Genomic DNA, 26,811 nt, shown 5'->3' on the forward strand with positions numbered 1-26,811 from the left:
TGTAGTAAAGCTAAGCTAATGAAATTAAAAGTGACTGTTTGCTAAGATATAAATGAACCTTAATGTTATCCATTATATGTACTGTGAAAAAAAATCGTAAGTGATTTTTTATTTATTTATTTATTTTTTTAACCGTTTAAAACCATGTTTTACCAAACAGTTGATTTGGCCTGTTATAGTAAAAGTAGTGTTGCTAACACAATAAATTGAAATTGTCTTTATTTAATAGAAAAAAAGGATGAATATACACTGTAGTGAATAGGCTACCATATATTTCATATTATTCCATCATATATATTTGAATCTTTAATTCATACACATTTAAAAAAATAACAAAAATCTAAAAAAAGCCTTACAGCAAAGTGCAATGAACAATACCAAAAAGCCTGTACAAAACCTATATGAAACCTATAAACAAAAACAACAATTAGCAAATAATTAAGCCACTTAAACTTAAATATCACATGTTCAAAAAAGAGTAGGAAGAATACACAAAATATATTTGGTGAGAGAAATTACATCGGTATGACTTTTTTTTTCATAGTTTCTGAGATGTTCTCAAAATATCTTAATGGTAAAAATGCATGGACATAATACCAGCACAAGTAATACTGCTAATTCCATGGTCACAAATGTATATATTAACAGGCTATTACAAGCATTATAACAATAAAATGTAATTTTGATTTCTCTCTCTCTCCCTCTTTGTCTATTTTTTTAAAAAAATCAACAAATACCATGGACAGCCATCTGAAATGTTGTGTAAAGGCCTATTTTTTAAATAAAAACAAACAAACAAACAAACAAACAAACCACTGATTATTGTTATTTCAACCCCAAGGACCTAAAAAATGCATAGAATTTTTTTCGTTTTGGTGAAGACTTAAAAGGACTAAAAATGGAATAGATTTACCCTTTGAAACAAATTGGCATGATTTATTTTTCTTCAAAAATATCAGAAGAAGGCAAGGCAGTGAGCAACAAAAGAAGAAAATAACCAAATATTAGCAAGACATTTGCAAAAAAGTGCAAGACAAATTTCCTGCAATTTGTATATTTGTGTATATATGTGTATACATAAAGCAAAATAAAATAAAGGTTTAAAAATCTACTGATATTTTGCAATCTGTGAAACCAAATTATTACCAAACTGGTCATTCCCTTTTTTCCATGTTTTCAAAAGAAATCACACCAGTTTGCTCAAGTTTCAAAGGTTTAAATAAACTCCAACTCTAAACTATGCACCTCCCTTTCCTTCATTTTATCCAGCAAACCTAAACTTCATCATCACAATCATTAGCCTTTTTTTTTCTCCAGAGTAGATTTACGAAACTTTCCGAAAATATAACTTGCTGTGAGTGAATGTGTTGGCACTTGCTGTCACGCTGTATAACGTTTCGTTGTCTGTCCAAAGTTTGAGTATGAACAATGGAATGATGTGAGAATATAGATGTTTCCGTTTTTCTGTGTGAAGGGAGAAGTCGGCCTAACAGCCTTGTTCTTGAAAAACCTTCAAAAGCTCCCTGTAGAGCACTTCTCCATTCCTCTGTGCAGTGTTTCTGGTAGTTGCGAGCTGGTGTCTCCTCGGAGATTCTGCCCCAATTGAAGTGACTGAGGACAAAAAGAAATCCCCCGTTAACTTAAAGACTGATCTGACATGATATCTGCGCTGTATTTTCTACCTCTCGTCCTTTTTTTCTTCCCTCCTCTCTGACTTTAGGGACACTCTTGTTGTCTCCCATGGTGTCCTCCTTCCGTCACTCTAATCAGCCCTTTTAATTACTCTCACTATCAGCCACCCAACGCCTCCCTGTCACCCCCGGGAGTCTCTTCCTGGAAAAGGAGAGAAATGGAAAGGGAATGCAGGGGCTGATGGCAGGCAAGGGGCTCGTCAGTGAGACTACGGGGAGACCGGAGGCTGTGGTAATACGCAGCCTATGCCAGTCCATCAGTGACACTGCCAGCTCGCTTCCCTGCCTGCTGGGCTGCTGATGTCGTGATAAATGGGCTTTTTCCTGTCCCAATCCAATCCAGAACCGTCCTCTTAACACAGAGAGCCACGGAAAAGAGGCTAAATAGGTGCTCAAGGGCTTTGGTCTCATGTACAATGAGACGTCATGTCAGCTTTATTTATAGAGAGCTTTGACTCCATCAACTTTTTGATTTCCCTCCTTAAATTTTTTATGTGTTCTCATGAATTATGAAAGATTTCCTTCCTGGTTGACTTGGTAACACCGTGGTTACTAGTGGTTACAGCAAGTACTTTTTAATAATATATGTCCCACTTCTTTTACATGACAGAAATATTGACCAGAGGGTAGTAAGCACACCATGAGCACTCTGTCAGAAATGCAACAGATGAAGAAAAACTGGTGAATGTGTTTACAGCCAGCCTGTTCTCATTCTCAGTGCTGCAAATATAGCAGCTCGCTCCGAGGTCACCGGTATCTGATTCTGATGCACAAGCCATGCTTTAGCTTCTGTAAGTAGAGCTGGGCCACTGCTCACATTTGAGCTGACAATGGTACGAAAACTCTACAGTACTGTTTATCAGTATTTGACTTTCTCTGTAATAACAAAAATGTAAGGACAAGGTTAAGACAAGAAGAGCCCGACTAAAAACGGAAAGTCTTCCCCACAGGTTTAAAAAAATCTGTGGTTGTATGATAACATTGTGAGAACGATTCTCAGATTCATGGATTGGGCAAATTTGTGTGATTTCTTTCAAAAACAAACAAGGGTAATAAGCAACTTTGCATGAAATTTCACACAATTGCAAAAAACAAAAAACTGTCAGAAGGTGACAAGAAAATTACCTTAAAAATTAGTTTAAAAGGGAGAGAGAGAGAAAATCATTAGAAAACTAAAAAGCAGTGTTTAAAATTATCATAATTATCTGAAAATATTATTTTATTTCAGCACTTTTTTTTAGGTCATTTCCTTTTTTGATTCTTAACTTTTCTTGATATTTTTGTTTGGCTAATTTTTGGTAACTCTCTTGTAACTTTTTACAAATTTCTTGCTAATTTTATGGTCTTTTTTTTGTAAGTTGCTTGTTGCCTGCTTTCTGTATTTTTGAAAGAAATCAAGCCAGTTTCAGTTTTAAAGGGGTTAAAAAACAGTTGAGAAAACAGTGTTTTTTTAGAGCTTTGTATTAGATGACTTAATATTATGATCAGCAGCTCCAGAACTGCGAGTATCTACCCTGATTTCCAACCGAGCTCTGCTACCTGTGTAATTAAAAAGTGTCTGCCGTTACCAGTAAGCATGGGCAGCGTCAGACCGGCCAGGAAAGAAACCCTGGGAGCATAACCACAGGACATCTTTTAGATGGACAGATAGAAGGACAGGAGCATGGGAGCTGCTCAGGATTCTGAACGAGCAGTACGAGGACAGCAGTTCACAAATGTATGCAGGCACAGGCCACGCACTGCTTCATACACAAACAATAGGAATTTCAAATAATCTCTTATATAAGTGTGTTTAGAAGCCTTGCTGCAGCGTTTTGGACCATCTGTAGGTGAGATAAAGACACCTCAGCAGTGGCAGAGTATGAAGGGTGTACCTAAATCATTGTGAGCAAATCAAACATGTAAACAGAGTCGACGGGAGTTTGCTGTGCCGCAGAAAGATGGCACCATTATGTAAGTTTGCTGTCAGTTTTGCAGATCAGTGAGTTGACTTTTGTAAGCTCTTTTCATCTTCACTTTTGTCTGTTAAAGTAAATGTTGGAACATTATGCCTTGCCTCCCCGGTGAACTGAGGTACACACAGCTATTTTTAAGTAGCTGCCTTGGTTCACAATATGAGGAACAATCATGTCATATTCTAGGGTTAGCTGAGGGAGCTTATACCTCACACGCAGACCCATGACACAATAAAAATACATCATGATGTAATGTGAATTAAAGAAACATTAAGGTAGGTGGGAGTACATATTTAATCTGCAGTACTATGGTGTATTTATAAAGATATTTTGGCCAGTGAATCTCCAGCACTGGAGTTAATTTATTTATGTTTGTTTCTTTCCTTTTTTTATGGACATAACAACAAGGAGTGACTTTAGAAAGAAGTGGGGCATGCAAGAATATCTTGGATTCTTGAACTTAAACAACATTTGTATAATATACACTATTTTTAATTGTAAGTGCTGATTTTTCTAGCATTACAATTGAAGCCATCCAAAGTGACATAAAGAGGGTCCTCCAAAATATAATCACACAGATCATCTGTGCAAGCAGCAGTTACAACCCCTATTTAGAGTGAATGTCGATTCAGCATCCACAACTTTTGTTATCCAGATCTTTATTCATTTGGATTTTTTCAGCAGCTACAGAAACCATTCTTATTTAAAAATGTTATGTGATTCAAGGACTTTGATGCTTCTATTCAATTTCATTTTAGTTTTTATGCTTTTTAAAATATGAAGCATTCATCTTTTACCTTTTCAGTGAATTTCAACCTCCATCTTTGACATTATTAAAGTTTGGTTTCCAGGTTTTCTAGTAATGTATTTCAACTCTAAACTTTTTGAGGCAACGCAGTTCAGCTTCCATTTCTGCAAGATTTTCAGATGTTTCTGGCAATGTGTTTTATAATTTTGTTTTTGTAATTTTCAGCCATGGTTTTGGATTCATTTCAGCCTTCAGCATTCACACACAATTCCTGCAGGAAATGTGTTTTATAGTTCTGTGTATTGTTAGGGGGCAACCTGTAGTGACTGCAGTAACTGTAGCAAATGAGAAAATCCAGCTATGCACTATGAAAGGCGACAATGTCTGCTCAGATGGATAGGTCAAACAAACACAGGACTCACATCCAGTAGACCAGTGTTCTTGTCCTGTTCAAAAAAGTAAACTTTATTTTGACAAAGTTTGTCTTGTTACATGACATACAGTATTTTACATTTTGTTGTTAACAAACATGGTTATTTTAACCCAAACCATCATCTTTTTTCTTTGTAAACCTAATCACGGAGTTTTGTTGCCTCAACCTGAAGAATATGCTGGCCCTACTCACTGTTTTACCCCACTGTCTCACTGCTGTGGCTGGTCACTGCTTAGTGGGCAGCTGACCTGTGGCTTTCACTGGTTATTTGCAGGAAGACAATTTAATTAGCACAATAAAATGACAAGTGGCACTGTGCATTTGCCCAACCCCAATGTAAAGAGAATACCTCCCATGGTAAACAATGATACAAGTCTACAGTCTTGCTATATGAGGCTGCATTTAGTGGTAGTTTGAGCCAAATGCTACATTAGCATTTGGCATTAGCAGGTTAGGGTTAGGCAACATAACGGATAATCAATAATTGCAACAGAGGAAAGGTCAAAGGATCACCAAAGTAATTAGGGTTCGCGTCTAGGGACCACGAGTCTGTGCAAAATTTCACAGCAGTCCATATGATTGTTGATGAGGCATTTCAGTCTCTGAACAAAAGACACGCGGGTCGAAGTATTGACAGACTGACATTACCATCACGACAGTCACAGTGATAGCATAGCGAGGAGCAATATCCCGAGTGGCTTTTTTATTTAGTCAATAGAAATCATACACATGCAACTTGTTCACAGTCCCGGACCGTCAAATAATGCTCCCACCCTTTGGAATCTCATAGCGACTTACAGGACACCAAGTCTATTAGGCCTCATGCAGCAACATTCTCTTAAATGTCTCTTATATTTTCTCTTAATTTCCTGGTAAGAGAAAATGAAAATAAGAAAAGTCAACTCCAGATGCACCAAACGTTCCTAACCATCCTAGTTACTCAGGTATGCTGAGTGATGAATCCCACTTGATCATAAGTCACTTATTAGCACAGGTAAGGCTCCCTAAACACTATATATAGGCAGCTTACGTGCCGTGTGCAAAGACTCTGGCACATGGTCAAGACTGGAGAGATGACACAAGAAAAGGCTGTAAGAAGAAAAATTTCTGCCGAGTGAAATTGACACAGGACTACTGTGAAATTCACTCAAAGTAAATGTGATTTGAGGGAAATGCATTGAAGTCTTGAAGACTTAAACGATTGTAAAAATAGTTGCCAATTTTTAAAGTAATCGACCAATTGTTTCAGCTGCAATTTTATATCTTCATATGATTCTTGTGCAAAAATCTTAATTTGTAAAATAGTTATCTAATAACAGTAGAGGAGTATAGAGTTCAATATTTAAAATAAAAAATAAATAAATTGGTGAATACCAAAAATAGGTGAGTACTAACAAAATAAGTATGTACAAAGTTTCTTGCATGAGGCCTCAAGGGTGAAAGTCCTTTGTTTGAACTAACCACCTCCCCTCTCTTTAAAGCTGTGCAGACTTTCTCGCTCTTTATACCCCATCTGTTGCTCTCAGGGTCAAGTATTGCCATGGATTAGCTGACTTTGGAGTTAGCATCTTATAAACACTTTCAAGGATGTATTTAAGATCAATATCACATGCGCTACCAACTGTCAGTATTTAACGCCCCCAGCCTTGGAACACTACTATTAATTTTATATTTCAAAACTCTACAAAAACAAATAATTGTGTGTTTTTAGTTGACATGTTGACTTGACTCTGTGTTCACTGGCTTTCTGTGCTGTCTCTGAGACTGTCACACAACTGTCCATTATAACTTTTCTGGTTTATGACAAAGTTACTGTCAAGTTATGTGTGATTCAATTTTGGGTTTTAACTGTGCTCCGTTCAGTCTAATGTATTTTCGAGATCTGTACCCTGACTCAGAATTCTACCAGTCGAATTCGATTTTTCTGTTCAGTACGAGTATTTCATGATTCGTTTTGTGTTCCATACCAACTTTTAAAGTTTGAATGTTCTCCGTGGGCTTTTCAGTTTGACAGCAGCGTTCACGCCATATAGTTAACAAACTAATGATGGGTCGGACATGTGCAACAACATTTTTTGTCGACACTAGATATCAAACAAACGCCAGAGACTGAGCAGTATTAAGTTTCTGTGAGCTGTAAATTTATCACAAAAAAAAGTTTGCTCAATTTGAAGCAGTCTTAGTCAACTGAGGGTCTCCAACTAATGATTCAAGTCAAGTACTTTTTCAGAACCCACCATCACCATCATTCCTTTTTACTACATGCAACATCAACTACCACTGCCACTATTATTAGCTATACCTCCACTAATATTATACACATTGCCACTTACATAAACTACAATATTTGCATGTAATATTACATTCTATCATAAATTACTTTTTTTTTCATACCTCAGTCGCTCTTCTTGAGGTCATTACTTTTTTTTTCCCGATAAAGGTTTTTTTGGGGATTTTTTCCTTTGTCGCTGGGAGGTTGGATGCTGTAAAACCCTCTGAGGCAAAATGTAATCTGTGAAAATGGGTTTTATAAATAAAATTGAATTGAACTGAAGAGTATTAATACCCGACCCCTTGGCTCATGCAGCTTTAATATAATAAAATAGGGTTAATATTCTGTAATGTGCATGTAGGTGATATAACTCATTAGCAGAGCTACAGGTGTGGCATACCTGTTGGGATGTGCCTGGGGGTGTCTCTGCTCTCTTTGTCAATAGTGAAGTAGCTTCCTGCCAAAGCGCTGCTGTCACACGGGCCTCATCCTTAATCAGTCAGCATAACATACAGGCTCATGACCCCCATATGTTTGATCACAATGTGACAGAGAAGTCTTATTAGTTCTCTGTACCCTACAGTAATTAAACTTGTCTCGTTATTTTCCTTTCCCTTTGCCCCCCCGCAGCCCAAGCACCACTTCTCTCCATCCGTTCCTCCATCCACTCTATAATTATCCATCTGCAAGGCCGTGGGAAGCCGGCAAGGTTGAAGGTAAGTGTATTTACTGCATGTAGAAAAAGAAAATGTCTGAGCCATCGATTTTCTTTCCTTTTTTTTTTCTTTCAAGGGATGTAAGAAAGTTGATTACAAATGGAATAAACATTAGATGTTGTTTTTACATCCCTTCTGTCAGTGCGAACCACACACACTGCTTCTGTAATAACAGAGCCGACAGCGTTACTGTGTTCATAGTGAAGTATTGTGCACACACTGAGCATTTATAGTGTAGTACAGGAGGGCTATTCAGTAAATCTTAGAGAAAAAAAAAACAAACAGAAAAAAAAACTGATGATAATTTGAGTTTTATTCAGTCACTGAGCCCCTGGTTTTCAACTCACAAGCTTCCAGCAGCACTGTGAGAGATCTTAATACAGAGGACACTGTGAGGATCTGTCACTGGGAATGGTTTCATGTCGGTAATGCTAACATTATCGCACTAAAAGAGGCCCTTTATGTCCATTCTTCGAAAATTGCATTGCAGTTCTGATAATATGTTTCTAGTCACTGATGGAACTTGAGAGTGAAAGATTTTTTTTCTCTGTTTTGAAATATTGCAGTTAATGCTCTCACACTTTTTTCTTTTTTTACCTCAATCCCAACCTGAGTACTTTAATGTTGTACACGCTGAGACAGTTTCCAGTTTATCAGGCATACAAAGCAGTCGAATAGAGTGGTTCTCTTTTACGTTCTTCTTTTATGAAGCTGTTGTTTTGCACCATGACTGTCACAGCCGTTGCCAGAGGTGTTATGTTTTTGGGTTGTTTGTATGTCCTTCCATGCTGCCTTGTGCCCATACGTCCATCTGCATATCTGTTCGTCCACCCCATTCTCGTGAACATAATATCTCAAAAATGCCTTTAGGGAGCTTCTTTAATTTTGACACAAATGTCCACTTGGACGCAAGTGTTGACTGATTAGGTTTTTATGGTCATAGGTCAAAGATCAAGGTCACTGTGACCTTGGGCTGTCTCATTTTTGTGGACGCCCTATCTGGAAAAACAGCTTGAGGGAGTTTTTTTTTCATATTCAGCACAAACGTTCACTTGGAATCAAGGCTTGCTTGATATGATTTCAATGGTCATAAATCAAAGATCAAGGTCACTGTGACCTCTTTTGACTCATTCCTGTGAATGCAATATCTCTGGAACACCTTGAGTGAATTTCCTTTAATATGGCACAAACGTTCACTTTGACTCTAGGATGAACTGATTTGATGTTAGTGTTCAAAGGTCAAGGTCACTTTGACCTTGCATTCCTCTCATTCATGTGAACGTGTTATCTAAAGAACAACTTGAGGGGAATTTAATCAAATCTTACACAAATGCCTACTTAGTCTTAACAATGCACTCATGGGAATTCAGTGGTTAAAGGTCAAGGTCACTGTGACCTTATCTCCATCTCATTCTATTGAATGCAATATCTGATGAAGGCCTTGTGGGAGTTTCCTCAAATTTGGTACCAACGTCCACTTGGACTAAAGAATGTGCTGATTAGAATCTGGTCGTCACCGGTCAAGGTCAGGGTGACCTAACAAAACATTTCATATGTTCTTTTAGAGTAACATTTCAGGTAAATGACAGGATGTAATGATAAAGTGGTGACAATTTATATCCAAAATGTCAACTCCATTGTGACATCATAATGCTCTGTGGAAATGCTTTCCTGGCCATTATTTAGTGTCATATCTCGAGAGCAGCAGGTGAGATATTTGGTCAGATGCTGAATTGGCGATACTAATCTTGGGTGTCCACCTTCAAACTGTGCTGGTTGTATGGATCTTCTGTTCTGGTAGTATGGATCCTCTGTGCTGCTGTGGGAAAGATGTGTGTGAAGAATCCATGTTTTCACAACCATGAATTTAAACTGTAACTGCAACTTGATGGGTTCGTGGAGGCACACAACCGCAAAGCGGTAACTGGTCTTTGCCCCTATCACAACCTGAGTCCTTTACTGTTGTGTTTGTGCTGAGACAGTCTCAAGTTTATTAGTTAGACACAACAATGGAATAGAATGGTTCTGTAAGAAGTTCTACCTTCATGAAGTTTTAGCTTCTGTTGAAACTGTTAAGAGAGGTGTTGATTATACTTTATGGTAATTTTGGAGGGTGTAGTATGTGGTGTAAAGGAGATAATAAATGTTTATTTATTCTGTAATACAGCTACATGTACAGTGCACACTTGGACTGCATTTGGCTTACATTCAATTTTATAAAACCAATTTGATTTCATGAAAAAAAATACAAGCGACTATAATACATAGTTACCTCTGACATGACATAATTGTTACCTCTTCTCCAGCACGAGTTCAGTTCTGCAGTTTTCAGCTTACAGCTGGACTTTAAACATTTGGTGTGCCTCAGAAACAGACAAAGACACAAAGTGACTTTATTTAAATCAGAGCGGCTCTGCTCTGTCAGTGTGGACATCATTATTTCAAAACGCTGCCACGAACCGCTGCTCATGCTGCTCCATGGTTCTCTCAAAGAAAGTTGTAACAGAGTGCAGTGGGGCATGCTGGGTTACAGTAAACAAAGGATCAGATTTTAATTCTTTTCACTTTTCCTGTTCAAGTTTTTTATTATTTATTCTTTATTTATTTTGAACCTAACTGCTCAAAGTGGGAATTAGATTTTGATTTGAAATCTCCTTCACTTAATAGAGATGGCTTTCTTGATTAGGAGTCTAATAGAAATGGAATTTACCCATGATGTTTTCTTTCCCCCTCCATTCTCTTATTCTTTGGCTTCCCCTTCTTCTTCTTCTTCTTCTTCTTCTTCTTCTTCTTCTTCTTCTTCTTCTGCTTTTTCTTTGGCATCTTCTTCCTCTTCGGCATCTTCTTCTTCAGTGTCTTCTTCTGCGGTGTGTTCCTCTTCATGTAGTAGGAGTATTTATTAAATTGTCTGTTTACTTTATTATTTTTACTTCTAAAAATGTATCTATCCTTGTGTGCTTTGACTGCTAAATAGTCTTTTGTCTTGTATTTTTTATTTATTACCTTTGAACGCTTGATTTGGTTGTTATTTGTTATCACCAAAACAAGCTTAAAATTAAGTTTTGGTAAATGTCTTTTTGTAAACTTTCTGGCTGCCAAAAAAAAGTTTAAGAGTGGACTGGCTTTCATGCCATTAATGGCTGATACCATTAAAAAAAAAAAAAAAAAGATCACATTGGCTGATAAAATTGGTTTGTGCAGCCATATATAACAGCAGTGTGTGTCTGGCAAAGTGCTTGTTTTTTGGAATAATCTTGTGAAACTAATCAGTCAGTATAATACATTTACTGTGTGTGTTAGCAGGTCAGAGAGTGTAATGTTTCCTGCCAGCCAGTGTGGCAGCTGTAAGAGGCTGTGATGTTAACTGCAGGACCTTAATTATGTGCCTTTAAACACTTTAGTGAGTGAAATTGGAGGGAGATGCAAATGATCATCTCTAATAGTCATGTTAGGAGACCTATTTGTGCTCTGTTCTGTTCATGTCAGTCGGCTGTAATGGCGTCTAATTTGAAATGATTCTGTCCCGTATGCTGGTAAATACATAAACACACCTATGGCACTGGGAGGTATCCGTAGTTACAGCCATCTCTTTACACTCTGCAGTTTGTATGAATGACTCTCATTTGGCTCAGTGTGCTCCTTGTGTGAGCGCTATTGTACGAGCTCTGGATCTTAGTAACAACATGAAGCAGCTTCTCTCCTGTATCTCTGTATACTTTAACCTTGATAGTGTACCTTTATCACAGCACTCTCTCTTGGAGTCTTACCTCTAGTAGCATGTAACTGTGCCCATTTTGGCTCTGGTTTTACTTGCAGGCTTTGAGATATCTGTCTGAGGTTTCTACTGCCACTGTGGTCTTTTATTTGAACTGCTGTCTATCAAAGCAATGCACCTTTTGTGGATCTTTGGATTATCAACAATTACAGAGTAATTGATTTTAAAAAAAAAAAAAAAAAAAAATTCAGTTCCATCCATTGTGTTGGGTTGGAGGATGGAATCTCAGAGAATCGTCCTTTAAATTGGGCTTTGCATCAAAACAATGTGAGTTGTTTATGATGATGAACTGCGGTAAACCTATCTCCATAGATATCCCTCCTTCGCCCCATGGTAAAACTCCATCGGTTGATGTAAAATGTAAAAAAAAAAACAAAAAAAAAAAAGAAAGTGGTATGTATGGACCTTAATTTGCCTTGCTATAAATGCATTAATGCTGACAGGATTATTAAATAGTTGCATTTTTATCAGATGCACAAAAAAAGAAGAATAACAGCAACGTATGTCAACAATATGTAATAGCAATCAACCACCCCGCCCTGTAAATAATGGCATTTGCATTGGCCATTGAAAAACCCATCTGGGTCAACCACTACTTATCTAACCACTGCCATTTCCTCCTGTATAAGAGTGGTACTGTTTTGTACCGTCTTATAGTGACTTCTTAGACTTTTAAAGTTGTATGTTATGAAGAAAGCAGGAAATGTCTTCTATTATCCCGTAGGCCTGCATGAAAAGTGTTATTTTACTTACCATCAGTAACCTGTAGCCTTAGAGGCTGATGCTCCATTATTTGGTCACCATCCAGCCTGGATGTAAAGAAGACAATTTTATGGAAAAGCAAAAGGAGCCTTGATAAATAATGTAGCTTGCCAGTTCTGTTTATGTACTTGAGGCCAAAATGTTGGTGGAAGTAAATGTCATTAAATAATGTCATCTATTGTCAATATTAACTATTGCAAAATAGAGACAGTACTGCATTTACTTAGCTTGTCATTTCAGGGCTTATATAGCAGAATGATATTTCTATAAGGAGGTAGAGCAGATCTATTGTGCAGGGTTAATGGACTCCACAGTAAAGCTGAACAGTTACATTTTACAGCATATAACATATTTTCCCAAGGCTGTCTCTTTACCATATCATATGTTGAAATAATTTCTTCATAGTGGGCTTGGAATGGTTTGATTAGCATAGTAATGTATCCTTTGGGTGGTCATTAAAATCTATTTTACCCTCACTCTGTATGTCCTATCTATAGGTTCCTCAAATAAAAGGGAAGAGGTTTATTGGCTGTCACAGGTGGTAATGTACTCAATCAAAGCAAAACCAGCAGAGTGTACATGGCACGCTCACATCATGCAGGACACATAGACTAAATGTTACCATAAGGCATGGTGTTTTGAAAGAATTCAGGCTTTAAATAACGCAGTGGTACATGACATTTTTTCAGTGCTATCAATATGTACTTACTTAAAATAATGTACTTAGACCCAGACCATGATCTTTTTTTAAACCTACGTAACCAAGCCTTTTGTTGACTACGCCCAAAGTAGTTTTGTTGACAAAATCTAAAGTAGTTTTTTTGACTGAAGCCATTTGTTAACGAAATCTAAAGTAGTTTTGTTGACTAAACTTAAAATAGTTTTGTAACTTAGGCCGAAAGTAGTTTTGTTTACTAAGCCCAAATAAGGTTTGTTGACAAAACCCAAAGTAGTTTTGTTTACTTTAGTAGTTTTGTTGACAAAATCCAAAGTAGTTGGGTTGATTGAAAGCGTTTTGTTGACGAAAGTAGAATTGTAGATGAAATCTAAAGTAGCTTTGTTGACAAAACCCAAAGCAGTTTTGTATACTATAGTAGTTTTGTTGATGAAATTTAAAGTAGTTTTGTTGATTGAAGTAGTTTTGTTGACAAAACCTTCAGTGGTCCTGTAAACACTGAAGTTTATTTTGAAAAGATACAAGTCACATGACAAGCAGAAATTGACACACCATCCCTGAGCATCCAAAACTGAAGCTCAAGGGGCGCGTCATAGTTTAAAGCAAAGGGCCAAGTCCATGCTGCAGTATTTGACGAGTTGGGAGTACTCTCAGGTCAATAACATTGTCCAATAATGATTTATTTCAAAAAGTACAAGCCCTGTAGGAGTCTTTTGAGTTAACAGACATTTTACAGACATTCTTCCTTTTCTTTGCACTGTGGCCCTGTCACATGTCGATCCTAATCTGGGGAGTAACAGTACAGCTCTTGTTGAATTCCAATCATCTTCTTTGGAGTGCAGTTTTCTTATGCAGTCCTGGTGGACTACCTCCCCTCTCCTCCCACAGCACAGCAGTATCCAGTCAACAGCTGTTTGATTAGAGTTGCCCTCCTCTGCGTCTCTCTGCTGTTATCTAACTTTTCTATGCACTCTGTTTGTGTTGGCTGGTAACGCCACACATCTGGCTGTTAGTTTTTTGGGGTTTTTTTTCCAGTTACATCGGGGCCACTAACCCTCAGGATCTGAGTGCTGCTTTCTCTTTATTATTCATTTCATTCACGTTGCTGTTTAGCCAAGAGGCAGAATGAGGCCCTTCAAAAGCAGCCTAGTATAACCCACTATTTTGTCAGCTCTTAATTGCATTGGTACATTTGGAGTGCCAGCAACATGTTTAATGCAAGAAGCTGAACAGGTGTAATTACTGTTCATTTGATGAGTTGTAAGATGATAAGCGTTTTTAATGTGTTAATGTACTTAAGAGGAAACCAAGCGGTATTAGCATTTTCACCACTAGCATCAGTTCCACCGCCATGCCCATGTCATCATCATCATCATCATCATCATCATCATCATCATCATCATCATCATCATCATGATCATCATCCTTGTTATTATCAGTATCACCACAGTTTCTGCTTGAATAAATTTTTGCTGTCGGCATACTGCAGTGCTTTCTACCAGTACACAAAAGATCAACCAGGTCACCAAATATGAATTAATTAATATAAGTACATTTATATAAATATATATATATATAAATATATATATACATTTTTCAGCTTTCCTAAATTAAAGTTTTTGTATTATTATATATCTGAGTCCAGGGCTTTCACCTAACTTTGTGACTTTTAACATGATTTAATATGTATACCCTATAAAGTATTATTAAGTAAGCAATGCATCTGAATACTTCTTTCAATCCTCGCAATTTCAGTAGGTTGAAGCTGTAGATTCTTGTGAAGTTTTCTCACTATGCATATTTTTATGTGCAACATTTGATTATTTGAGCCCTTAAGCTCCATTAGTTTGAATTTATATTCAATATATGTTTAAACCATAGGTGTTTACACTGGGGATGTGTCCACCACTTTTTGAAATGTATTGAAGCATATTTTGTTAAGAATGTTCTGAAAATTAGCTTGCGCAAAGAAAATGACTCATTACTGGGGATATCTATATCGCCCTATAGCAAGCGTCACCTACTCATTCTAAAATTTCCCAAAAGCCTACATGCTGTAGGTGATCAAATTAAATATAAAACATTGAGGGTCTAAGGTATTCAATATTGTGTTTTCCTGCATAAAAAAATATTTTTCCACCACAAATTGGTGCATATTTTTTCACCAGAATGCAAAAAAAAAAAAAAAAAAATGCTTGAAATTTCCTGGAATGGGAAATCTCTTTCCAGACCTGTCATAATTTTCTGCTCGGTCCTTATAACCATCCCCTGGTTACATCGCCTAAAATTGCATACAGTGAAGATTGTTAAAAAGTACTTTTTCATCTGAGCCTGATACTGCCACCACTTTGCAACACAAAGTTATGACCTGGGTTGGAACAATGGAAAAGGCCAATTATAGCGTGAAATAGAAGGAAGCCTGGCTCACATGCAAACATGATCTAAATTGGCATGGTTTCCACATCTATATATATACTCACCTGACGTGCTGTGCGAGGCATCAGACGTTACACAAAACATCAATCATCATAATGGACTGCTCTCACACTAGTCCAGACTCAGGGAAGGCAGGGGCGTTCTATGAGATGCAAATGAAATCATGACATTGTAAATAATGCACATGACCTTCAGGACAGACACAGTACTATGGCAACATATCCACTATGGCCTACAGTTGAGCCTCATAGCTAGAGACTGTGTATTTGAAGCACTAAGACTACAGAACAGTTTTGCCACATTCAACCAATCATAAGGTATCAATACACCTGAAAACAGTCATATCACATGCACCAAATCAACTCTACAACCAGCACTAATGTTAAGAGCTATTAAGAAATTTACAGATTACCAATATGGTGACCGATATCGTGAATTTTTGAGCTGGAATGAAAATAGATCATATCTCTCTCTATATATATATATATATATATCGGTCGGGCTCTAGTTATGAGCAAAGATACCTGCAAAAAGCACACAGACATTTTCTGCTCATGGAATTCCACAGAAAGCTTTTGTGCCAAAAAGCCCTCTGTGAAAGTCCAAAGAGCATTCTATAGACATTCTTAAACCCTTTTTAGTAATGGTTGTATTATATGTTTCAATTGTTAATTCGGAGTTTTAATAAAGTTGAAAAGTTTTCCAACTGCCGTTGGGGAATTGTTATCCTACCACTCAGTCCAGAAACCTTGACAACCGCATGGCAGGTAATTTCTATATTCAGAGTGCCATTATGTCAAATGGATCTTTAAAGACAGGGCTTTTTACCAGCTGCTTGTTATTACAAACATAATTCTCCAGTGCTTAAAGGCTCCAGTTATAAAAAAGAAAAAAAGAAGAAAAAAAAAGAGGTTGAAAGGCTCAGAGTCATTATGTAAAATGGCGATACATCTTAAAGCTGTTAAAGTATACTTAGTGAAATCACCATTTCCATGTTAAAAGAAAAAAAGATGCTCTCCTTCACTTAGAGTTGGGTAAAGCCTTCATAGCAGCTGCACTTAATTCTGAGTATCAAGCTTTTTTTTAGCAACTAAAATACAAGTGTTCTTTATCATGGCTGGATAAAACTCATCAAACTTACTCCTGCTGCACTCTAACATGCATGTAGCTCTTTTTTTTCATAACCTGAGATCAAGATTCAAGAGAGAAGAATTTCCTCTGCTGTAGCGTTGAATGTGTTCACACCGTTGTTCATAAGTTTAGAAATCACAAGGTTCAACCTCTTTGGTATAGAAGCATGGAAACATGGAATGAACCTATATCTACAAGTTAAGAAGACCTGTAGCACTTACAAGTGATGATCTTCAGAAAGCCCCAACAATGTTGACCTAGCAAATTATTTTCCACCAAAATGGTAAACTTGCGACATGGGCAGAAGATGTGCCTCTTTTGACTAAACCTAGCCATCCATGACTTTGTTGCCTAATCCAATCCATTGTGATGATCTGCATTGGTTGCCATATGCTTTTGTGTAAACACAAGAATCCCGCCATGTGTTAACATCATGGTAACGGCATCCCGGAGCGTAAACAGCTAACCAGCAGGATACCTAATAATCATAAGTAGACATGGAAGGTCACTGACAGAGTGGCATCATGGATGAGTTTGGATGAAAATGCGTGGATGCGTTGTCTCTGCTCAGGACGCCATTACTCCAATATGTCTTTACATAGAAAATAGTTTTTTGCTTTTGTTTTAATGTTCTGAGTATTGTGTTCCTGTAAGGAAAGGAAAACCTAAACTGAGTGCTTTGAGCTTGTTAAACAAAGCCATAAAACTGTTAATCATGTTGCCATGAGTTGATATTGTAACATTTCAACATATTCTCACAGAACAGATTGTATGATATCCAATGACGCAACAGTTTGTATGATATAGTACGAATTAGCACCCCATGAGTGATGTTACATCCTTAACGTACAGTTATGTAATTGATGTATAGTACAGAGATTAGGTTTAGGTAATAAAAGTTACTATAGTTAGGTTTTAGAAAAGAAACATGACTGGGCATCTCTACGTTTAGGTGAGTAAAGTCAATGTGGTTAGATTTAGGAAAAGAAAAATGGTGAGGATGTGCCTTAAAATGACTAAATGTTAACACGTTTTGAAGGGTTTGAAGGGGAAAGTCCTGGAGGAAATTCCGTATTTCTGTAACCCATCCATCACCGCAACTTTCCCAAACTAGACCACTTGGGACTGCTTCCTTGTAGTCCCAAGTGGTCTAGTTTCCTAATTAAAAACCCTACCTCTCTGGCATTTTAAGCTCCATTCAGCAGTGTGAGGGTGGCAGCCGTGGTGCTCTTCAGTGTCTGTTTCTATATGTTATTCTCAATTACCTTCTAATGAGAGCTGTCTGGGATGATGACGCATCCATCTCTGTCAGATTTCCATCTGTTTTGATGGTCACCCATTGAACTTTCTGGGCTGGTGGATCCATCACCATCTGTTCATCCAAGTAGAGGCATTTTTAAGTTTGTTTGGAGAGAAAAAAGACTGCCAACAGAGCCGCCTCAGAGGAAGGTCCAGCCTACACCACCCTGTTGTTGTATAGAAGAAATTACATAACACCTAAAATGAGGACTCCTGTCTGTAGGCGTTGCAGGTTAGTTTTATATTAAACTTAAAGTGTTAAGCTGTAGTCTTAGAACTGCATTGAGCAAAGACATATTTCTATGATTGCGTTTTAAATCTGCTTTTATTTCACCCAACGTATTTATGGTCCTTGTGGCAGAGCATTTAAACCCTGTTATTTCTCAATGAGATTTTAGGAAAAAGTCACCCAGAGGTCTCTATTTTATTGAATCAGTTCTTTGTATGGTGTTAAAGTGGAACGGTAGATTAAAGGATTTCCCCTACTCAAACTGGTGTTGGTAAATGCCAGCCTGTTCTCATTCTAAGTTGTCAAGTACCACAGATTTCAGCATCAGACACAAATACCAAAAGCCACCTTTTGCGGCAGTATGATCATTTTCTAACGCAGCCAGATTGAACCTTTTGGAGTGTTATGATATGCCGCCAGACAGCACTTGGTGCCGCAGTATGATATTCGCTGGATGTTGTAATTTGATAACATCGGATCCTGTCACGGCCGTATGATATACCGCTAGACGGTGTCTAGTTGATTCGCTGCTGGTAGCTATGTAACATAGGGAGCTGGAAGATCCCGATAAGGTGGGCAGGAGGTGGGTGGATGGGTCAAACTAACCCTTGACTTTCACCAGGGAGCCAAGTGTTCCTTCCCATATGAATAAAGAGCCAAAGTAAGACGTTTTTCTTTTTTTTTTTTATTTTAACCATGTGCTTTTGTTGACATACCAGTGCTGGTAGCAGCATCTGAGAACATGTAAAGCAGACATAGGTTACCTAAAGTGCAATATGTAGACTCAAAAGTCCACTGACAAAGCAGCGATATGTGACAATTTGGAATAAGAACGTGTTGTAAGTGCAGTCCCCCATCCCCCTACATCCTGTCTGCTGATAGCCACTCACAATAAAAGTCCAGATGCTTTGTAAGGATTTTCAATTAATATCATCTCAAAACAGAATCTATGAAGCAAATTGTGTAAAACGGGACTGCTCTGGCTTACTTGTAAAAGATCACATTTTCTTTCTCCTCACTGCTCTGACAAGCAGCTCTGATAACTAACTATGAATGTGATTTTAATCAATCAATCACCTGCTGAGGTGAATCAGTGGGATCCCATCTCACTATCAATGTAGGGACTAGATGACAGTTAAGGCTATTGCCTCACTCATTAAATATGTGGCCTTAGCTGTGTCATGTAGTGAAAGCTTAATAACAGAATATTACATCATACAGATCTAATAAAATCTTTTGACATGTATAAAAGTAATCTGTATTTCTGATAAGGAAAGACAATTCTGATATAAAACACTATGGTAAACCTTGGAATCAGAAACTATAACGGTCAGCTCTTCAACTTAAATGCTTTTTGATAATAAAGTCATACATTAACAAAAATTAGAAAGACTTTTTACACAAATTAAAAAAAACAAAAACCAAATAAAACAGAATTTCCCACGTGTATTGACTTGCGGTGTGCCTCCATGGCCAAACATCTGCTGCCACAAATACATTTTCCACTTTTGTTGCAAGACTGTTCATTCAGAGTGCTGCAAAAATATATTTATTATTTGGGTTTGCATCACACTCTCTGAGTGCCGAGTGTACTTTGGACACAGACGAAGCAGTAGAATCCCAGGCGCAGTAAGAATGAAACTCGTTCATCAATTTGATCAGCCCCGACTGAATGATCTGAACAATTATCCCATTACAACATGACTGAAACTCCTCAAACTACTGGTGGGGGATAAAAATAATTTAGGGAGGGGGCACAGACTGATTTAAAAAAAAAAAAATGCTCACAAGGTAAAAAAAAAATAAATAAAAAGAAGGGGAAGTTTGCTGATAGATTCTAATTAAGTATAATCTGTTATAAGAAGAACATTTGGAAACTACTAAGTCTGACCCACCAATAACGAACACCTATAGACTGTATAAAAGAAACAGAGGCAGCCTCCTGATCTGAAACGTGAGGACAATGCAGAAGTGCCTTAAACCTACAGTCTTTCTAATGACACGCAGAGGAGGCTCTGCTGGTTGCAAAAAGAAGTGCGATTGCATAGAAGACTTCGAGAAAATGACCCAACTCTTAACTTCATTTCTCACCTCAGTGAACATTTTCCTGATGAGTTTTTGGTCTCAAATGCTAGTGTCAAGTCTTTTTTATTACAACATGATGTTTATTTAGTAAATTGTTGCCCCGTTTAGAGTAAAATAGATGATAATGCAGGGAACGCATTAGAGATGGTGACTTTGTGGTTGACAAATTGTTCTCCAAGGTGGTGTCCTCTAATTCTCAGTCAGATCCATCTCCTGTTACTCCATTTCTGGCTCTCAGAAAAAAATAAAAACAAAAACAAGGCCCAAATGCCAAACTCCAAGAAAAATTATAATCTTGAAATCAGTGGTTGACCTCAAGGTGGATTCATACTTTTGACAACAACTGAAACTCAAGATGATATGTGAAAGTATTCTCAAGGCCACTTTGCACTCTACAATAACAGCAGGCTTACAGGCTCAATGCATGTCATTATGTGTGTGATGAGTAATAGAATTTGCTCTTAAGGCCTTTACACATTGGGGGCATGAATAATACAAGCACAAAAAGCAACCTTGTTAACGCCTGTCTGGGGTAAGTTGTTACATTGCCGAAGCTACAGTAAGCTATTTTACTGAGTTTCCTTTTAGTGATAGGCTCTGAGTGAATTTGAGATTCGTCTGGTAGAGGTTATGGAGTACTGTACATATGTCTAGGGCTTTTATTGTGAAAGGTAAGATCGGAAGAAAGAGATCTTGTGTGCACTGCCTTTGTCGAGATTAACATAAGTGATAAAGTTTGCTGTGCGGGTTTGCACTACAGACCCTCTGTGTTGTTTTGTTATCCCTCTAAGTATAGGCATCATGTGGTTAAATTATGCCTTTATTTACAGCATGATGCTGAGAAAAACTGATCTCATTCATGGAAAAAATGGCTGTTTTTGCAGCATAGTATTCTTCTGAGAGAAAGTGCTCATGAAAAAAAAAGTTGGAAAAAAGAAAATACATGCAAGCTAATCACAAAAAATGCCCGTGGTATGTGAAGACCTTTAATCTTTATCACTTTGTAGGCATTTCAGATTGTGTGATGAATGCCTGGTGAGCCATAACACTAAGATGTAATTAGAAATGACAATTTATGAAAGAAGAAGCATGTCCTGGTGTTACGTCATTTGAATTCTCTGTTATGTCATGCTGTAATGTGATTGGTCGCTATGTAGATATCGATGTGAGAATTTGGTGCAAAACTTCTGCCAATACCAACAAATTTGATGCAAGGCTGTCTTTGGTCAGCCAAAATTTAATGCAACCTTTTCTCTCCTTAAGATCTTACTTGAAAATGCTTTATTGATTTCTAATACATATTTTCCCCCAGCCCTTGCATTATTCTGTTCTTCAGATAATTCCAGAAATGTGGAGTGCACATGTCCCTGTGGGATAAAGAGCATAATGACTATCAGTAAACAAGCTGATAGTCATTATGCTCTGATAATTAAATGCAACCATTCAATAAACCACAGCTGCTCCATTTTTGGCACTGTCGCCTCACAGCAAGAGGGTCCGTGGTTCAAATCCACCAACAGTTCTTTCTGTTTTGAGTTTCCATGTTCTTGCTGAGTATTTTTTGGGTGCTTCAATGTCCTGTCCAAGACATGCAAGTCAGGTCACTGGAAAACTCTTTGGAAAGTTGCCCCTAGTAGTGACTGTGCGAGTGAATGCAGTCTGTTGGTCCTGTGACAGACTTGTAACCTGCCCAGAGTGTACTGAGCCTTTTACCCAATATCAGCTGGTGTAGGCCTCATCCCCCATGAGTCTACGCAGGATGAGCAGGGATAGATGAATGGATTGGTCTCTCTGCTCAGCTGGGTAGCACAGAATATTTGTTGGTTTTGGAAAAGTATTTCTGTATGAAATCTTGTCCAGGGTCTGCTTTTGAACTACCTAGGGAACTCTGTCTATGGAGGTCAGGATGAAAGATGGGTGTATACACTTATACCCTCAACACTGTATAGTGTTGAGGTGACACTTGGTTGCACTCACAGTAAGTGACAGAAGTAAGTGTGTAAAGAATAATAAAAATTCCAAGGAGAAGTTCAAACCTTCATACTCTCAAAACTTTGCACTGTCTGTCACAGAAGGTTTAAAAATAATGGTCAGATGCCCTCTTTAGAATAAAATAATGTACAAAGCCACTTTGACATCACCCACTTTTGTGTGGATTTATATTCTGGGTCTTGGGATTGGAATTTTGGATTTTTGGAGCAAGGACTGGCCATATTTATAAGAAGGTGGTGCCAACCTTATCATTAGTTGCACGTTTGGCTAGAAGGGAATCTTTACAGCTATGTTTAAGCATAATTATACTGATGCTAATTTTTTTAGGCTGAAAATCATTACAACAAAAGGTACCTATTGGCAAAACTAAACATCCAACTCTTTAGAGGGGCTCTTAGTACAACTAAACACTGAAAAATCTTTTTAGGTGACCAAAACATTACATGTAAGTTTCATGAACTGACTACACACTAAAATAGCACTATTTTAGCACTATTTACTATTTTAGTGCAAAACTACAGCTACACCTATACTTGGTGAATCTGGGGTACCATGGTGGCATTAACCAAAATTGTCACTGTGGTTGCAGCTTATCAACCTGTGGCACCCAACTGTCACTGTGCATAACTTTAAGCAGTAAAAACATTTAAACAGGTGTCATGAACAGCAAAATTACCTATACACACTAGGTTTGGGTGGTATGAAATATTTCATACCTTCATACCTCACTGATATTTGTGGTGCTAACTCATCATAAAACACACTTCTTTCAAACTAAAAAAACAAAAACAAACAAACCAACCAAGCTATCTTGGTTACTTTTGGCAGTGATCTAGTTAGTAAGCCAACTGTTCCAACAATCACCAGCTCCAGTTTGGTCAAAAGAAATCCTTAACTCACCAAGTTACATGTGAAAGTATGCTGTTATTCCCCATGGTCTCTCTTGGCTGGCTGCTGGCTGTTTAGCATTCTGTAACTTCTCCCCTCCACCACAAGGTGTCGTGGTGTCTAAGCTCTGGTGGTGCATGCTGTGCACTACATACTGTGTGTGAGGAGTTTATTGGGGTTGATCAAAAAAGAGGGAACAGAGAAAGGCTGGTGGCATCGGTGGATGCTGGCCGGCTTCTGGCTGCTGGCTGGTTTGGCAGACTGAGGCACTCAGACAGGTGTGTAGTCAGGCTGGAGAGTTGGCGTGGCATAGGTGAAGCTTAGTGGAGAAAAGCACAGGGTAGAAATCAAAAATCAGCCAGTAGGCGAAGAAAACAAAAAATCTCTGCACGAGCGCAGGCAAAAACACACGAGAGAGCAATGACGAATCTAGTAACATGCGAGCTAGCAATACACATAGTTACCAACTGCAACAGAGTGATCTGGCATAATAAGGCTGGAGCGATTGTCAGATAAAATTCAGGTGAGCCTCATCAGGGGAAGCCAGCCACGCCTACCGCTGCGCACACACACACACACACACACGCATACACACGCAGGAGGGAACATGCAGGACGGAAAAAGAAGGGGGAGAAACACCAAAAACACAAACACAGAAAACAACACAATACAATAACCATGACACAATGACTTTAATACAAAGAGGAGCACCTGTATTTGTGTCAGTATTGAAAAAAAAACATATCCTCAGGATTTCTAAATCCCCTGGTATATCCAAGCCTATGTTGGATGCATTGAAAACATCAATTTTTTACACTTTATCCTGGGTGACACCCCATTGACCCCATTGACAAAATTCATGATAATGGGTGTAACTCATAGGCTGTTATCATTCCTGCGTTATTTTAACTGAAGCTGTCTGATTGTTATTCTCTTTTACTGAAAGAACAACATCCTTCAACCTTGTGTATTATTTTCAAGGACATACTTATGTATTACTTAAATTAATACAGTATGTGGTATCCTTTAAAAGAGAAGCTCTGACCTCACAGAAAGATTTAAAGCACGGATGTACAGAGAAATACATCAAACCAAAAACCCTCATGGAAAATCTTCAACCACATTCTAAAGTGGTAGCTGAAAATGTTTAAGTGTTTATCTACAGGCATGAGTGTCTTAATTATTTTATTAATTTTGTTTCAAACTGAATAAATTAAATAAATCATTGATGTGCTCCAGTGCTGATGTTTATTTTATCTTAATGAGTTGGATGCAGGAGACTGTTGACAGGTGAGATTAGGCCATGCAGTTACTTTAACTGATCATACATTCCAAGTGTTTAGGGTTCATTCATGTAATTCATATTGCTAAATAATTGGTGCCAGGTGGTAATGCGATGGACATAGCAATTAAATCCATCAGAGTGGAATGTCTTTGTGTTTTAAACGAGCAGCTATGGGTGACAGTGATGGTGAGAATCAAGCACAGTGCAGATGGCATTACTGCCCTGAAATCAGATTGCCAATGTGCAAGAAAATGTGTCAGCTGTTTAAATTATTTATATTAATGTGAGTGAACAGATGACACACAATAACAGCAGCATATATGACTTTCTGTAGCTGTTAGCATTTGTGCTGTAAAAAAATTTAGGCCATATTATGACTGATGGATGGATGGACTTAAGATCACATATCCTAAAATAGTTGAGCTTTATTTAAATGCTAAGATTTTTTTATTATACAGTTGCAGACGAAATTGTTGAAACTGTACATTTTGCCAACCATAAATGTTACAAACTGCACATTTCATAGGTAACAGTTTTTAAGTGACATAGTATTTGAGCAGACCCCCACTGGTGGGTGGTATGTCACCTTGGCGAGACACCTTCAAGATGCAGACTACTGTTTGAGACCAACACACAACCAAAAAAGAAAAAAACAAAAAACAAAAAAAAAACAGTTCTGATTTAGCTAGTCGTTGCTGTATTTCCAACAGCTTTTAGGGAGCCAAGCATGGATGTTTTGTTGCAACGTATAGCTGTTTTTCTATATGGAATAGTGGCATAAAAAAGTGTTCTTTGACTGACATATAACTGTGTCTCCTGTCAAGGTGGTGCTGCAAAAGTAATTCTGTAATCACTGCTTTTTCAGCTAATATTATGCCCCAAAACCAGGTATTTCAAGCCAAAACATGATCTTTTTTTTAATCCATAAAATTGTTTTGTTTTTGGTTTTTTTGCCTAAACCTTAACAAGACATTAAACACAGTGTTGTTGAAACCTAACATTTCAACGTGTCCACAACATAATGAAGTACCCTAGTAATGAGTCCTAAAACACAAAAATAAGTTAGCATTGCATTGTCTTTGGTGGGTGTTTAAAAAAAAAAAAAAAAGGTTTTTTGGTTTAGATGTCTTAAATTAGGTATGTGGTTAACACAAGCTGAACCCCTCTCACAAACTTTGAAACTTTGATGTGTGTTAAAAAAGGTGGTTGCTAACAAGATTACGGAGTGTCATCATGCCGCGCCGTGGCTTCACAACCTGGTTGTGGTGGTAATGTTAAATCATGCAACCGCAGTGTAGTACGTTAATAGCCTAAAGATAGCTTAGTTCACTTCTGCCGATTGCATTTAGGCCTCAGATGTGCTAAAAGTGGTGTTCATTTGTAGAGATTACCTTGATGAACTAAACATTTAAGTTTCATAAACATTTGTTTGCCAAAGAGATTATTTTTTGCTATAATCCTCAATTCAGTCCCATTAGTTTTTGAATGAGGAAATCAGGTTGATGTTAATTTCAGTGTACGCCTACAGAAAAAAAGGTCATCCCTGGGGCACTCTATACTGTACAAATGTAACCATGGTTTGAGGAAATGCACAATGCCAGTGCCATTGTTTTTTTCTTTTTCTGGTGATTTGGTTGAAAGACTACTCAAATTTGTGAATCGTAGTATAGCAAAGGAATGACCCACCCTATTCCCCCTGTGATTGGCAGGTACTTCTTGCCTCCATTGGTTGGATTGGCTAGGTTTAGGCAAGAGGAGTGGGATAGGATAGGGCAAAAATGCTAGAGTGAGCCAATCAGATGCAGAGTTGGACAGCGTAAGGAGGGCCATTCCTCCTCTGTCCTAGGAAAAGACAAATGTGCATACTGTGCAACCTCCTGCACTCATGGACCTCATTTTTCAAGCCGTCATTCCTCCAGTGATTCACTGATGGAAACCACAACTGTTGCTGCAGGTTTCTGTCAGCTGTAGCTGTGTTAAATCTTCAAGTTGTTGTAATGTACAATTAAGGATGTACACAAAAAATCTCAGAGAAAGACACATTACTTTATAGTTAAAGATATTTTAGTTGAAGGCTGGTAATCTGATCATGTCATGTTATCTTCATAGAGGTGTTAGCCTGGTGATTAACAAAAATAGGCAGATATCTTGTGTATAATGAACCAGACTATCTCAGTTAAACTTTTAAGCACATGTTAATATAGTCATCTTAATCAGGACCTTCAGGATTCACAGCTACAAGGCAACTTGTCCTGTCAGTCTGCTGAGCGAACTTTAGATCAAGCTGCTGCGGTGTAGTGCTGAATCATTCAGTGGTCTTTAGTCACATATCATTAGCTTTAATAGAAATGAAAAATCAGTTACTATTTTCAAACACAGACAACATGCATAGCTGTAGTGATTGGAAAACCCCCCAAAATAATAATATTATACACACT

At 37.8% G+C, this 26,811-nt stretch overlaps 1 protein-coding gene across 5 annotated transcripts in view; it reads left to right on the forward strand.

Annotated features, from left to right (window-relative positions):
* The window catches only part of fhit (fragile histidine triad diadenosine triphosphatase), a 407,063-nt gene that overhangs the window by 37,522 nt on the left and 342,730 nt on the right, over nt 1–26,811 (forward strand). For all 5 annotated transcript variants that reach the window (XM_088083324.1, XM_042498823.2, XM_042498834.2 and 2 more), the window contains one exon: nt 7,730–7,815. Coding sequence is in view for 2 of the 5 variants with exons in the window: in XM_088083315.1 (XP_087939441.1) it covers nt 7,730–7,815 (86 nt within the window). In the remaining 3 variants the exon portion in view is untranslated. The remainder of the gene's footprint in view (nt 1–7,729; nt 7,816–26,811) is intronic.

This window comes from Plectropomus leopardus, chromosome 2, assembly GCF_026936395.1.
Source record: "Plectropomus leopardus strain MGB_pleo_1.0 chromosome 2, ASM2693639v1, whole genome shotgun sequence".
Taxonomy (NCBI): domain Eukaryota; kingdom Metazoa; phylum Chordata; class Actinopteri; order Perciformes; family Serranidae; genus Plectropomus; species Plectropomus leopardus.